This window comes from Lepisma saccharinum, chromosome 2 (genome assembly GCF_977018435.1).
Source record: "Lepisma saccharinum chromosome 2, izLepSacc3.1, whole genome shotgun sequence".
Taxonomy (NCBI): domain Eukaryota; kingdom Metazoa; phylum Arthropoda; class Insecta; order Zygentoma; family Lepismatidae; genus Lepisma; species Lepisma saccharinum.
This window is the reverse complement of record NC_139230.1, coordinates 211,586,359-211,601,424: the sequence shown is the minus strand read 5'-3', so window position 1 is coordinate 211,601,424 and position 15,066 is coordinate 211,586,359. Positions and strand designations below refer to the sequence as shown.

The following is a 15,066-nucleotide window of genomic DNA, read 5'->3' as shown; positions in this document are numbered from 1 at the left end:
ACCCCTAGTGTTGTAGCACAATGTGCTAACCACTCCACCACGGGGGCCACCCCAGAGGCAGGAAACTGTGCAGGATGATGATGATGTAGTGTAGTGTTTAGGGTTCGCCCAGGTGCCAGCCCAGATTTCCCCAAGTGGGTTTTTTAAAAAAAAACCACCAAAAAACCCAGTCAAAAAGTGTTTTTTTTTCCTTTCTTCCAGAAAATGTTCTAAATTATTGCTTTAAATACTTGTGAGGTTCTACAATTGTCAATTTTGTTTGGAAAATTTGAAACAAAACGCTTAGCAGATCTTGTAATATTACAAATAATGGATGTAGTACAAGCCATAGTTTCTTTTTAAAATTTTTTACTATTCAATGTTATTTATCCCAAAATTCACATTTTCATTTTAGTGCATTTTCTGGCAAATATCTCAAAATATACCTTCATGGTGTTTAAAAACTACTGTTTCAAATTGTAAGTCAAATGACCTACGCCTCTTCGTGATAGTTTGTTATCTTGAAAGTTATTTTGGGAAAGTTATTTTTCATACCCCCTTTTTAATTTTAAGGTAAGGTTTTTATAAAATGGAATTTTCCCCGTACATACTGAAGGATGCATAATACCCATAAGTGGCAATGCACCCAAAAAATTTGAATCAATCAATCTCACGTGACAGATACCGATATACGAGGGCTATTTTTTTTAACCTCTGATGGTGCGGCCAGGAGGCTCGTGAAGCACTAGGAAGCGGGCCATCCCACAGCATGATTGGCATCCCCCCTGCCATTTGAAGCTGAGCGATGGGCACGTTGAAATGTCTACTACGATCGACTCTGCCACCAAGTGCGTAGTGTGATACAATTTCTACAGGCAGAGGGGCACAATGAAGCGGAAATTCACCATCGAATGAGCTGTGTGCCAGAGAGGTATGCTGTCTTCGGGCATTGTCTTGCTTCATGACAATGCCAGACTGCATGTTGCTGCATCAACCCAATACCTTCTTCATCAAAACCACTGGGAACTGTTTGATCTCCCTCCCTACAACCTAGACCTGGCACCATGACTTGCCACCTTTTCCAGGCAATGAAGAAGTGATTGGGAGGACGGTGCTTCCACACCAATGTGGAGCTTCGGCAGACCTGGCTCAACAGACAGGCGGCACTTTTCTTTGCAGAGGGTATTGGAAAGCTGGTGCATTGGTATGATAAATGTCTGAATCTTCTTGGTGATTATGTTGAAAAGTAGATTATACGTCTACGTAACGTTTGTCAATAATCCCATTTTGCTATTCACTGTGGTTAAGATTTCATGTTCTATCGGAGGTTGAAAAAAAAAAATAGCCCTCATATTATAGCACCAAAATTGGCATTATCTTTTTTTGACTTGTTAGTGTTTATGTTTCCCACAATTTGCGTTTTTGTTTTAGAACATTTTTCTGCCAAATATGCCAAAACTTAATACTCCATTGTGCTTTTAAACTATTATTTTAACTTGTAGGTCACATGGTTTACGAATTTTCGTGACAGTTTGATATGTTCGAACAGATTTTTGAGGAAGCAAAAGTAAAATGCTCCCCTGCACTTTGCCATGAAGATGTATAGGGGTGTGGAGTTAGGGCCCCACACTTTCTTCATCACGGCTGAAGGTGGGGGTGATGTGATCAGCACCACACTCCTGCCTACCTTTATCCTTCAAAGTTTCCTCCAGGTACCCACTTGATATGATGCTGGGTGGGCACCGGAGCAGTTTGAAGAGGTGGAAAAGATCCTGCTTCTCCCCTGCAGGGGATCGACCCCGGGTCTCTTGCATGATAGACACTAAGCTCCATTATTTCTCACTCGACAAATGCCGATGGTGTGCACTTAGCTTGGTAATTCAAAACACATCTCGCGTGACAAATACTGAAGATGTGGCTCCCGTGTGATGGTAGATCCGCACTCGATCTCCTGTTACAAGCCTGCCACTTTGCTCTGTGATGCAAATGGTTTTGATAGAAGTTGAAAAAATAGTGGGAAATACATGATTTAATGTGGCTGTTGGAAAACTTGCACGTTCTATGTAATTTTTGGACATTTTCTTTTAAAAAAAAATCCGAGTTATTTCGATAATGTGTCCAGACATCACTGCACATTCATAAACACAACTTAGCAGCAATTACTATTTTTCACGGTTTTCGCGTTTGCAAAAAATCAATGTCTGTACTAATTGGAATTTACATTCTGGCCACCCCTCGTATAAATCAGTAGATGGAAAGTGAAAATTTAGCATGGCTGGCAGAGAAAAGTCAATTCTTGAAGAAAGTGATTTGCTTTTATGATTGAATGAATCAAGTAAATATGATATTAAAATATTTATGTATTTGTTATTAGTATTTTATTTTATAATATTGGACATTGAGAGATTAATGACCATCTCTCATGATTTTAAACAGACAGGACAGAGTGTGGCGTTAATTTCATTGCAATACTAGTGTTGCAGTAAATTTGAGGTTGGGAGCATGCACTTGCCAATTTTTAGAACGTTCACCAATGCAGATTTATGTTTCACTTTTTCGTGATAGTATTCAATATATGTATATATCCAGTTTTGTTGGATTCTTCTTGATGTCTAAGAATAATGCAACGTATGTTAACTTGTGCGAAACCAGTAAAACGTTAGAATGATGAAAGAAAACCTTCCTAAGCACTGATACATTAAATAAGGTTACGTGAGCCAGAAGAGAAATAAAATTTCAGCAGCATATTTGCAGTCTAAAGCTCTTGTTTATGCATGTGATGTTGGACGTTGCAGTCTGAAGACATCCAACAAAAATCAATTCCATAAGAATGCCATGCATGCAATTTCTGTCACATGTTGTAGTGCGATATTTTGTCAGGTGTCGATATTTAACAAAAATCGTATGTATCATTGGAGCCTATTTGTTTCCACGTTCTTTTATTTTGTCGAATAAAATGCCTTACTACGACATACGACAACTATCGGACGGTGCCACCCGCTCCCATCCCCTCCATCTGTTGACAGTTCTGTCCCGTTACTACTCCGATATGGACAAGAAAAATTATAATTCAATGCATTTTCCACGTAATATTTAGAGGCTTAACACATTTTTCTGCCCCTCCGCAAATCTCTCTCTCTCTCTCTCTCTCTCTCATCCTGCCAACACTGGTTTCTGGCACCGTGGTTGTGTTGTGCATAAAAGGGGCCTAAAAGTTGAGGCTGAAACTTAGCAACAAGATTTCCTTTTCCCGTGCAGTTCCAAAACGATATCTTCAAAAAAGTCAAAATTCCCTGACTTTTTTTGACACCTCAAATTCCCTGATTTTTCCCGGTTTTCCAGGTCTGTCGTCACCCTGTAATTGGTTAAATAAAATTCCAGCAGTGCATTACAAGACTATACATCTGTCAAATGTAAATTTATCCATAGCATTTTATTAAATATCGATTTCATCAGTAATTTATTATTATTATTTAAATATGATAATGTGCTGACATATCATGTAAAAATAGTGGATTGATAACAATATTTTTTCTACTTGAGGAATTTTAAGGCATAGAGTGTGTCTCCCCCCCCCCACCCTCTCCCAAAGTTGGCACCTATGCCTGAAGATTTCGTATCCATTTAGATTGAGATTTGAAATTTAAAGAACGCATTGGGGCCTTGCATTCTAATCTTGACCAGGTGCTCGCGATATGTTGCTATGCCACTGTTTGTTATGTTACTGTGTTACTTGTTAATGTGCTCATCATAATAACTACTCAAAATTGTGTTATGTTCACAAACGATGATGTATCCAAGTATACACACACACACAACCATGCCTAGGGCGATATTTGAATCCGGGACCTCTTGCATCGTAGGCATTTCTCTTGTTAAAAGAAAATGTTATTAGTCCTCACCTATAATAAGGTGCCAGTATAGAGTACAGTTGTTGACAGCCAGAAAAAAAGCACTGGTTATAACATATTTTGTACCCCCCCCCCACACCATAGTTTGATTGTTGGATACACCAAAGTATGTATCGCCTCAGGGAAAGCAACCCAGAAAACTGATCACAAGCAACAGCATTAACTATTACACCCTCCTGGATGTGGCCGCGGTGGCTCAGTCGGTAACGCGTCTGACTACCATGCTAAAGGTCCCGGGTTCGATCCCCGGCCGGTTCAAATCCGGGAACTTTTCTAACGATGGAAGCGGCCCCGGCGCCCACCCAGCATCGAATAACATGGGTACCTGGGGGAAACCCTGGGGGGTAAAGGCGGTCAGGGGCGTGATGCTGATCACATCACCCCCACTCACGACCGGATCAAGAAAGTGTGGGGCGTTACCCCCACACCCCCTATACGGCTTCATGGCGTGGTGCTATGCACAGGGGAGCACTTTACCTTTACTTTACCTTTACCCTCCTGGATGAGTAGGATCAAACTGTTGGACAAATATTTTACAACATAATATGTTAACAGAAATGTTAAATAGTTTTTGATTCAGTCAACTATGTCCCTTCTATGTCTGGAGAAAGGCTGCGCATAACGTTCGAGAAGGGGAGGATATCGAGTGGGCAGAGCGAATCAGTACACACTCCTGAGAAGGCTGGTAACTGTAGTAGCTTAGCCCCCAACCTTTCCATGTAATCCAGTTTCCTCTCACATGTTCACTGGTGGAGCCATTTCGCATCACTACTTGCGCAAAGACTTATTTTCGTTCGCCTGCTCCAGATATAGCTGGGACAGGGTATAATACAAATTGAATGTTAACGATACATTACCACCAGGGGAAAATGTATTTCATTTTTAAAATATAAATTTTTACACATAACCTGAAAAAAAAAATTGCCTGGGTTTTATCTGAAAAAAAAAAAAAACAAAAACAAAAAAAAAAACACCCAGTTGTGGTGTGCCATAACTGCAGTGAACAAAACTTGTATTTTTTGGAAGATAATCGCAGACATCCTCAGACAGAGAACCAGGATCAATCAACAAACCCCAAAATCACATGCCCTTTTGAAGAATCTGCAAATGCTTTGTCACTCACAAAAACATCACACATCCTATTAATTTTCTGAATGTTAGTGGCAATGGTTCTATGTTAGCATAAAATATTATTGCCCAATCAACATTGCAAGCTATCACACATTCTACTCAATGGTTGAAACATGATGGCAGGTGTGTCCATGCAAAAGCTTTTCCTCACTCATTAAAAGGAGACCTCAATAAGACAATTGTGGAATTACAGGAAACTGATACTGAATTACATATAACTGCAGCAACACATATTTATAAACACGTTTGAGAATCTGCATGCACATTACAAATGTTGTTTGAAAAACAATGGAAAGCATTTTGAACTATTTTTTTACACCAAGAACTATGTCAGTAAATATGCATTATAACAAGGTCTGTTTATAATACTGTTCATTAACATTAACATGATCCACTTCCAGCAGTGGTGGGCCCGAATTTCCTATGTCTACTTTAATTTTAGTAGTCAACACTATATTCTGCCATTCCTTCCTGCATTTGACTTATTTTTTTAGGAATGTTGCACCAAAGGAAGTGTTATTATCTCAACTTCCTCCCAAAGGCATGATATTTTGTACTGTATATTTTAGTCCAATGAAAACACCATTGATTAAAATTATGTTTAATAATTATAGTAAGAAATACTATTGTTGTATAGTATTATCAAAATCAAATTTCAGATACCTCCTCACAATGTACTAACCTGAGTATCCACTCCTCTTTCGAGAGAAACCGAAGTATGCATTGTAGCCTTCGATAAGTGCAACTGTATCATCAATCATATCTCCTGTAAAAGAGCATTACATGAATTAATTTATTATTAAAACAAGTTGATATCAAAGACATAAAACAGGCATTCATATTTTTGTTATTCTGGATTGTTTTCTGTACTTTGGCCAAATCACAATGATGAGGATGATTGATGATTACACGAAACTCATATGTTAAGATAGTAATTCTATGTTTTGTTAGGATGGGAGTGTTAAGTTTAAGCATATCGAACACTGAGATGCAGAGAAACGTAACAACAGAACACCTGTTGTCTGCTTCAATTGAAATCAAATGGTGGAACGCCCACTACAGTGAAATGCGCGGAATCTCCATGCCAGAAGTCTGCTGGTTTCTAGGGTTGAAATTTTCTATTTGCCGCATCTCCAAACACTCTCTCGTGTAAATTTACGTCTCTTTGTTTAGTTCCGGCAAGCATCATGCTCGACCCCGTTGTAGCTAAGCATGGGAAATGTTCCGCATGTCAGCATGGTTCGAAGCATGGTGGAGCGGTACATGGGCGGACTACCCTCAGAAAGGCACATGGAATTTCCCTCTCGGAGGTTTGTGGTGGCACGCATCTGGCATCTCAGTGGGCAATCTCCTTTACTGATGTTAAAGTTTCCACACGTTTTTCTGGCTGTATGTGTTGGAACATGCCATGGGATCAAATATTATGTTATATAAACATGGAGATCTATTGATTAACAAACTTAACGAAATTCTCAAGGGGAACAGTCAGACAACAGTTTCCACATCAATTTCTTACAGGTTTGCAAGCATATACTGAACAATTTTTCGGATCAACTGCTGTTTGTGTGCAGAATGATTTTTCCATCCTTCTCCTACGTGATTTTATGAGTAGTTAGACAGGTGAGATTGGGTACTATTAGCATTATATGTATGCTCTTATATGCTTATGGAGTTACTATGTACTTTGAGGTAAGTTAGGATTATTAGACTTTATTGCCTTAACATTTCGATACTTTCCTTCATCTCCTGCACATGTATAAAACTAACTTCAGATGGCAGCAACTAATATGCATGCTCACTTGCATAACCTACTTTCGAAGATATAAATTCTCACAAATTAATTTTTTCAAACTTGAAACGTACTTCTACAACCATTTGCAGCAATTAGAATGGCGTCCTTATTCTCCCGTAAAACTTGTCAAAATCATAACACAAATGGAACTCAGATCTACTTACTATTCCTGTTCCAACAAATGGCACTAGTTTTTAATCCTTTAAACCCTGGTTAAAAACTCACTAATCTTGCAAATGAACCTTGCACCATGTCAAGTATTGCCTCCTGATTTCTACCATTATCAGGAATATAAGTAACGATTCCTGAATGTTAAATGATTTTTAGCATGTTTTACATTAGGAAGTGCTTTAGAATACTGGAATTGATTGTGGGAGTGAGTTTGAAGCTTCAAAAACTAATTAGCAAAAGCTTCATCAAGTATTAGTTACTAGAGAAATTATGATTTGAAACGTAGCTTACACGAACAGGCATTCTTGGTTTACGGTCAACTTCGACATTAGTTTTGGTGGATTTTCGTGTGAGGCTCAAAGGGGTTTCTTGCTTGAGAAAGGATATTACGTGATCAGGTGTTTATTGCGGATGTTCTTTCAATGGTAAGAGACCTAAACCTTACCTAACCTACCAAAAGCATTTAGCAATGACATGCTTCTACCCACCTCCCACACTTGAAGTTGGCAGCAGTAGTCTGCATCCAAGATGAGAGTAAACAAATGGCTGCTTGCAAACAAAGAATCATATGGGAGTATACAGAAGGGGAAAATTGTTCTCCAGATAATATGCAGTAAGTAATGAAAATGCACAGAAGTAATCACTAAGACTCTGAAGTATGTCTTATAGAGCGACCACAAGGAAAAGAATCTTCGGTCAAAAGTCTCCATGCAGCCCCCCCTCCATGAGTTCAACTTGGGCCATAAGGAAGCCTGATCCACTTTGCCCCTCTCCTCAGTATGGGAATAGGACGTACAGGAGTCGTGGATCTGTGTGGGCTCTCTTGCCAATGGTTCCACCATATAATAGATGTGATTAGAAATCAAACTATGTAAAAAATGCATGTGCATCATGATAAACTCAGAATTAAACAATCGGAACTTGGGCCAGAATATAAATTTCTGGAACATCAGGATGGTTTTAATGATTCCAAAACAGCAGCAACTTCTTCCTGACTGCACATAGAATGTGTTTAGTACATAAAAATTAAGAATGGTACAGTCATGGAAACTTCTGGGTTGTAATGACTTTCAATGTGCAGTCACAACTCAGAAGTGCAGAGTAACCTTCAACAGAGCTCACATATGTGGTACCCTTGACTTGACCCTCAGCACTGGACTTGAAAGTGGAAAATTTTGCATGGTTCATGAAGATTATGATATTGGTGAGTGATCACTGTCATTTTTGGCTTTTGGAGATGTGTTATGTTGCAGTAATGCATGAAACCCTTGATCCTCCGTACCCCCAGAAGTGATTTTTTTTTTTTTTGCTTAATTCATCAAGATTATGTTCCATGTGAAACATTTCTCGACCAGGTGAGTTGTGGAAAAGATTCTAAACTTTCGAAAGGTAACGTCACTCTCATCTTCAGGGTAGAAGTGTTGTGACATCAGTAGGCATGAGTCTTGCTGCAAGCGATGTTTTGGTGCATGTCACATGGTACATGGATTGTGCTTGCAAGGTGGGCATGTCTTTCCGTAGTGTGAATCAATTACATATTGCTGAAAGATGCCCTGTGCATGTTCAGTGTTTGTAGCATATTTTGCACCTGCAACCATGTAGCAAAACATGCATCTTTTTAAGGTACAACTATATTCTTAGTAATATTTGACATTTTTGTTAGGTTAGGAGTAGAGCTGAGCCAAAAAGTATTGGTTGGAATTCATGTACTGATACTTTCTAGCATTTTGGTCTTTCACAGTCTCTGCAAAAATGTCACGTGACACTTTCACGGAGACTAATTATCCCAGAAATTATACAAAATTCAAGGTTTCTTTTTATTTTGCACAAAAAACTGTATTTTGTGATTATGAAATAACTATTTTAATTTTCTGATGTAATTCTGGAACATTCTAGAGCAAATTTATAGGTCAATTGATGCATATAATTGGAGAAGAATATTTACACACAAATATTGTCAACAAATTTTAATTATTGCAATTTTCAAGTATTGGTGGAAATCGGTAAGAGTATCAGCATTGGTACCGGTTCAAAGTGGTATTGACTCAGCCCTAGTTAGGAGTGTTAGGTTCGACGGTGTCAGTAATTTGACATGAAGATACTAATTTAACATTTGCGTTATTGTTGGTGCTTATGTTACAAGTGTTTGGTTTTATGCTAATAGAATTTTCCAGTGTTCATTTATTTATTTCTTGCTTCATGGGTCCGTAACAAATGGATCTTCCTGAAAAAAAAAAATAACAGTAAAAGTATCCCAATTTAGAAAGTTTTTTTCACTTACGTGGGTGGACGACACTGTCAGATCAAACACATCGGTTAGGTTATTTGTGGAATCTGCACACATAAAGCAAATGTGGATATAAATTTGACATTCTTGTTAGGCTAGAAGTGCTAGTAATTTGAAATGCAGTTACTAATTTAAAGCGGTCTTTCACTTTTATGGGTGTGTAACAAACAGAATTTTGACAGAAAAATCGGAGGAAGTAGTCCAGAATAGTAGTTTTTCCACTTACATGGGCCATAAAGTTTGGATCAAATATCTCTCGGTACCCTTGACCCTCTGTATGAATTGTTTTTAAGCTTGTGTAGATGTGTTGTTGTGAAGTAAAGTATGCCTGTTACCTTACCGTGAAGCGGAACAGCCCAAAGCCTTGTTGCAAGTGAATATAGCACCCAACATGACATTCCACAACAGCAACTATGATTTTACGTCGTTAGGTTAGGAGCTGACAGCAATTTACAATGTGTTCTTTCGCTGTTGTAGTGTGCATGAAAATTGGTTTTTGCCAACAACAAGTGGCGAAAGTACTGCGAGGTGGCAGCTTTTAACTTACGCTTTTGGATCAAATATCTCCCTTATTTGTGTTTTCTGCATGCCAAAACCAATTTTAACATTTAAATGTGTCGATTAAAGCGAAATTCAATGAAATTCTTAAGGGGGTAGAATGAACCAAAAGCCCCTATCTCTGTTACTTGTGGTTCCTGCACATTGAACACCAATTCTATGTTACGTAAAACATCAAATCTGTTAATTAACAAAATCTGTGAAATTCTGGAAGGGGTACAGTCAGTCAAGGGCCCCTAATATACCTTTGTTACCTTAGTCTGAAGGCTTCACACAAGTGAATATGGCACCTGACACAACAAGCCCAAAACAACACCAGATAGGGCATTGCCTACCACTTCATATGTTATCTGATAGTAATTTTTGGTATTTTTCTTTTGGTTAAAAGTGCTAGGCTTGGTAGCATTACCACTTGCATGTTTTTTTTCTCAGCATTTGAGCGTGCATGCAACTACTGTCACCAGAACAGATTGAGTTATTTTCACCAACATTTCTTATTAGTATTTATGCCATTATATTTTGCACATTGTCAATGTTTTGTAAATTAAATCACTTACACCAACCACAAAACAAGTATATTATTGAGAGCACTTAACTTCCTCACTACACACTATGGAAAATTCTGATAATCTTTTGGAGAGACTACCTTCACCAAGTGGTGAGAATAGCTTTTGAGCTATTTACACCAGGTTTCAAACTGTGCATGCACATGATCTATGACCTGTGACATGTATTAAGCTTACATCAGTGTGCATTTATTTTCATACAGATGACAAATATTTTTGGTAAGAATGTAGAATACAGAGAATGTCTCCAATTTTGTTAATGTTTGGTATACTAACTAATTTTGGTCTTCTAATCACGAATCTGTTGTTAAAATGCGAGAGTCATATGTAGAAACTTAATTATGCATGGGTAGCCCACAAACCATTCACGGATAGCCCCACAAACCATTTCCATTAAGGTTAGGTTATGTTAGGCAAGCTTAGTTAAAATGATAAAAATCTACTATTCCCCAGACACCTATAACTTTTTGGTTTTGTCAATTTTTGACATTCGTATTTACCTATCTGCTTCGTGGAACATTCTTTAAAGTGTATTCACGTTTTTTTTGATCAAAGTAATTGCAATTTTTCACATTACGAGTACTTCTTTCTCGTAGTCTTTTCGCTTGCCTGAGACACAATATGGCATGTACACCCTCCTAGATAATAGTGTGTCGTGCTCGTGTTTTGTCGATTTTCATTCGTTATGCAGTGTTTCAGCCTTCGGACCCCAAGAAATACCTGTGAACAAAGCTCATGTGATCTAATTTTTTTGTAAAGTTTTTCACATTGTTTTACAAAGAAAATTGTAATGGTTCGTGGGGCTATCCATCCCGGGATCAGTGGGAAATTTAAACTAAAAAATTATTTTCGTTTGAAAGTTTTGAGTCCAAATTTCCCACCAATTTCGGACTCCGCCCCTGGGGTAATTGGCTACTTCTATAGAGTCCCTGTTAAAGGCATGTTAGAATTAGGCCAGAGTTACCTGCCCCTAAATGAGTACCAAACTTGTAAATTTGAAGAAATCCATTTGCAGGATACGGAAAATTTACCTGAATTTCACCACGTATCCATGACACGTCATATAAAAAAAAACACTGGATCTTCCACACCCAGTACAAATTTCACCATGCATCCACGACACGTCATGTTTCTAACTTTCGTTGCAAACTCAGATGGTTTGAAACACTGGATACCCAATGAACATGAACAAAACACAATCATGACACGTGATGATGTACGAAAGTGTATGTACCAAAGGCTATTCTCCATTGGAGAATTAATTTTCAACAAAGAACATGAATCTCCGCTATCATACATTCCCACATCACACACAACACCTTCCTGATGTTAAGACAATGCTACAGGAACTTATTAAGCATAAGTAGTTTCTTATGTAAAAATGAAGAAATCTGTCTGGGGAATAGTAGATTAGTACCGTTAAAATTTTGTTCATAAAACAATGAGATAGAGCTTTTTTTTTTTTAAAAAAAAAATCTCAACTTACATCAGTTTCTTTTCACGATTTCCAGACGTGACCCCTGCATTTTAACAACAGATTCGTGATTAGAATGCCAAATTTAGTTAGTATACCAAATATTAATGAAATTGGAGACATTCTCTATATTCTACATTCGCTCAATATTTTTTTTCCTGCACAGAATGGTGTTCCAATATGGATTGCTGCTGATAATATGCCATGTGACACAGGTATAAATGGGTGCTAAAAGTTCGGTATATCTGAGACACATTTCTTCATTTTTACACAAGAAACTAAGGTACTACTTAACTATAGGGGTGACACCTATAAATCATTATTTCACACTTTTTTACATTGCTAACGTACTATTCTGGAATGTGGAACATTTCTCTAGGTGAAATAATGAATTTCTAGTGAAAATAATGTCTATTACTTACATTTACGAGTACTTACTGTTACTCGTTATTTCGATTCAGTAACACACAGTATGGCGATAGCGTACTGGTTCATCACACGTTGTGAGTGTGTTTTGTCAATTTATGCAGTGCTGCAACCTTGTTCACCGGAAAGTACCTACTTTCGTGCCCCAATTTGAAATTATGATAATACCATACAAACCATTGACGTTAGGCCTACAAACAATTCACACTAGCTCCAAAAATCATTTTCCGTAAGGTTAGGTTAGGCGTGCATAGTTAAAAAAAAAGTTAAAAATAATCGACACGTCAAGATATAGTGAAAACACGGAGAGTTTGAAACACTGATTACGGGGTTTACGTCATCTAAAACACGGAACATTATGCTCTCGTGCAGAAAGCAAATGGCGGCAGCAGAAACAGCATGTCGAACAGAGATTTTCGCAGAAAACAACATGCAATCGCATTAAAATGTTTCAAAACTACATTCACGAACTTCCAGAACGCTATAGAAAATGATTTGGGTAAGTACTTTCTCCTGTATAAAGTAAGAAATCCGTCACCCCTACAGTAAAGTATTACTGAAACTACTTACGGAAATGAGTTTATCTAAGGTTTATAATGTTCGTCGAGGTATTTTCTTTCATCGTGGAATCTATTTGACCGAGAAATCATGTATTTTGCAACAGAAATATCTCACCGACGCACAATTGTCATCGCTTTCCTACGTGAACTGGAAGCTCCTTACATTTGATGATGTAACTCCATCTCAGTGTTTCCATTTTTTTTTAACTATGCTTGCCAAACCTAACCTTATTGGAAATGGCTCGTGGGGCTATCCATCAGCTACCCATGCATAATTAAAATGTTCACACGTGACGAACACGATAGTAGGTATTATTCGGTGAAGAAGGTAGGAAACATTGCATACCCACAACTTGAGTCAAAATGTGCCCGCCATAACGTGTGTTATGGAAGCGAAGAAAGGAATAAAAAAAAAAAATCTTACTGCATGTGAGAAATTGTTTTTGTTTTCGTGTAAAAAGCATAATGGCATGTTGAACTTTATTCTGCAATACCCAACAGGTATTATCGTATGAGGGAAACACCTATGAATCATATATTTCGGACTTCTTTACATTGGTAATGTGTTATTTTCGAGTGCGGAACATTTCTTAAGGTGAAATAATTCATTTCTAACTAAGATAATGTCTATTTCTTCCATTTACGAGTACTTACTGTTACTTGTTGTTTCGAATCTGTAACACATTATGGCCGTGATAGCGTACTGGTTTAGTGTGCGTTCTGAGAGTGTTTTGTCGATTTATGCAGTGTTGCAACCTCGTTCACCGGAAAATATCTACTTTCGTGCCCGGATTTGAAATTATGCTAATACATCGCCAAGCATTGACGTTAGCCTTACTAACCATTGACGTTAGCCCTACAAACCATTGACGTTAGCCCCAAAAACCATTTTCCGTAAGGTTAGGTTAGGTTAAGTTAGGTTTGGCAAGCAGTTAAAAAAAATCATTAAAAATACTCTACACATCATGTTCTAGTGAAAACACGGCGAGGCTGAAACACTGGCTACGGGGTTGCATCATCTTAACACACGGAACATTGCACTCTCGTGCAGAAAGCAAATGGCGGGAGCAGAAACACCGTGTCGGACAGAGATTTTCGCAGAAAACAACACGCATTCACATTAAAATGGATCAAATCTACATTCAGGAACTTCCACAACGCTAAAGAAAATGATTTCCGTAAGTACTTTCGGTAACATTATCGTATGGGCAAAACGGATTCCTTGAAATTTCCTTCAAATTTACAGGAGAAAGTACTTACGGAAATCATTTTCTTGAGCGTTTTGGAAGTTCCTGAATGTAGATTTGATCCATTTTAATGTGAATGCGTGTTGTTTTCTGCGAAAATCTCTGTCCGACACGCTGTTTCTCCTTACGCCATTTGCTTTTTGCATGAGAGTGCAATGTTCCGTGTGTTAAGACGATGCAACCCCGTAGCCAGTGTTTCAGCCTCGCCGTGTTTTCACTAGAACCACCTGTCGAGTTCGGAACAACCCATTTTTTCCGAATTGGTGTCACTTATCGCACAACATTGTAGCAACATTGTGTTCCGACGTCACAGGAGAGAGGTTTTTTTATATTTTTTCTTTGTAATTATGCTAATGGAACCTAACCTAACCACGTAGGCATTCATCGTCTCACGTCTGACGTCAATATTCAAGGTTCGAAGGAAGAGAATTACGAAAGAAAGATGGTTCCGACCCGAATGGGTGTCACTTATCGTACAACACTGTAGCAACATTGTGTTCTGACGTCACAGAAAGTTTTTTTCATGTTAGGCAATACAAAGGTAACGTGTCTGTTAGCGAAAATATTATTTTTTCTTTGTATTTATGCTAATGGAACCTAACCTAACAGGCCTAACCTAACCACGTAGGCATTCCTCGTCTGACGTCAATATTCAATGTTGCAAGATGGTTGTGCGTAAAGGAAGAGCATTAACAAATTTCGAAAGAAAGATGGTTCCTACCCGAATGGGTGTCACTTATCGCACAACACCCTAGCAACATTGTGTTCTGACGTCACAGGAGAGACCTTTTTCATGTTAGGCAATACAAAGGTAACACGTCTCTTAGCGAAAATATTATTTTTTCTTTGTATTTATGCTAATGGAACCTAACCTAACAGGCCTAACCTAACCACGTAGGCATTCCTCGTCTGACGTCAATGTTCAAGTTTGCAAGAGTGTTGTGCGTAAAGGAAGAGCATTAAC

At 38.2% G+C, this 15,066-nt stretch overlaps 1 protein-coding gene across 1 annotated transcript in view; it reads right to left on the bottom strand.

The window, feature by feature from the left end:
- The window catches only part of LOC145984296 (DNA-(apurinic or apyrimidinic site) endonuclease 2-like), a 72,369-nt gene that overhangs the window by 56,424 nt on the left and 879 nt on the right, over nt 1-15,066 (bottom strand). Inside the window, exon 2 of the mRNA XM_083117939.1 lies at nt 5,704-5,787. Within this exon, the coding sequence (XP_082974065.1) occupies nt 5,704-5,787 (84 nt within the window). The remainder of the gene's footprint in view (nt 1-5,703; nt 5,788-15,066) is intronic.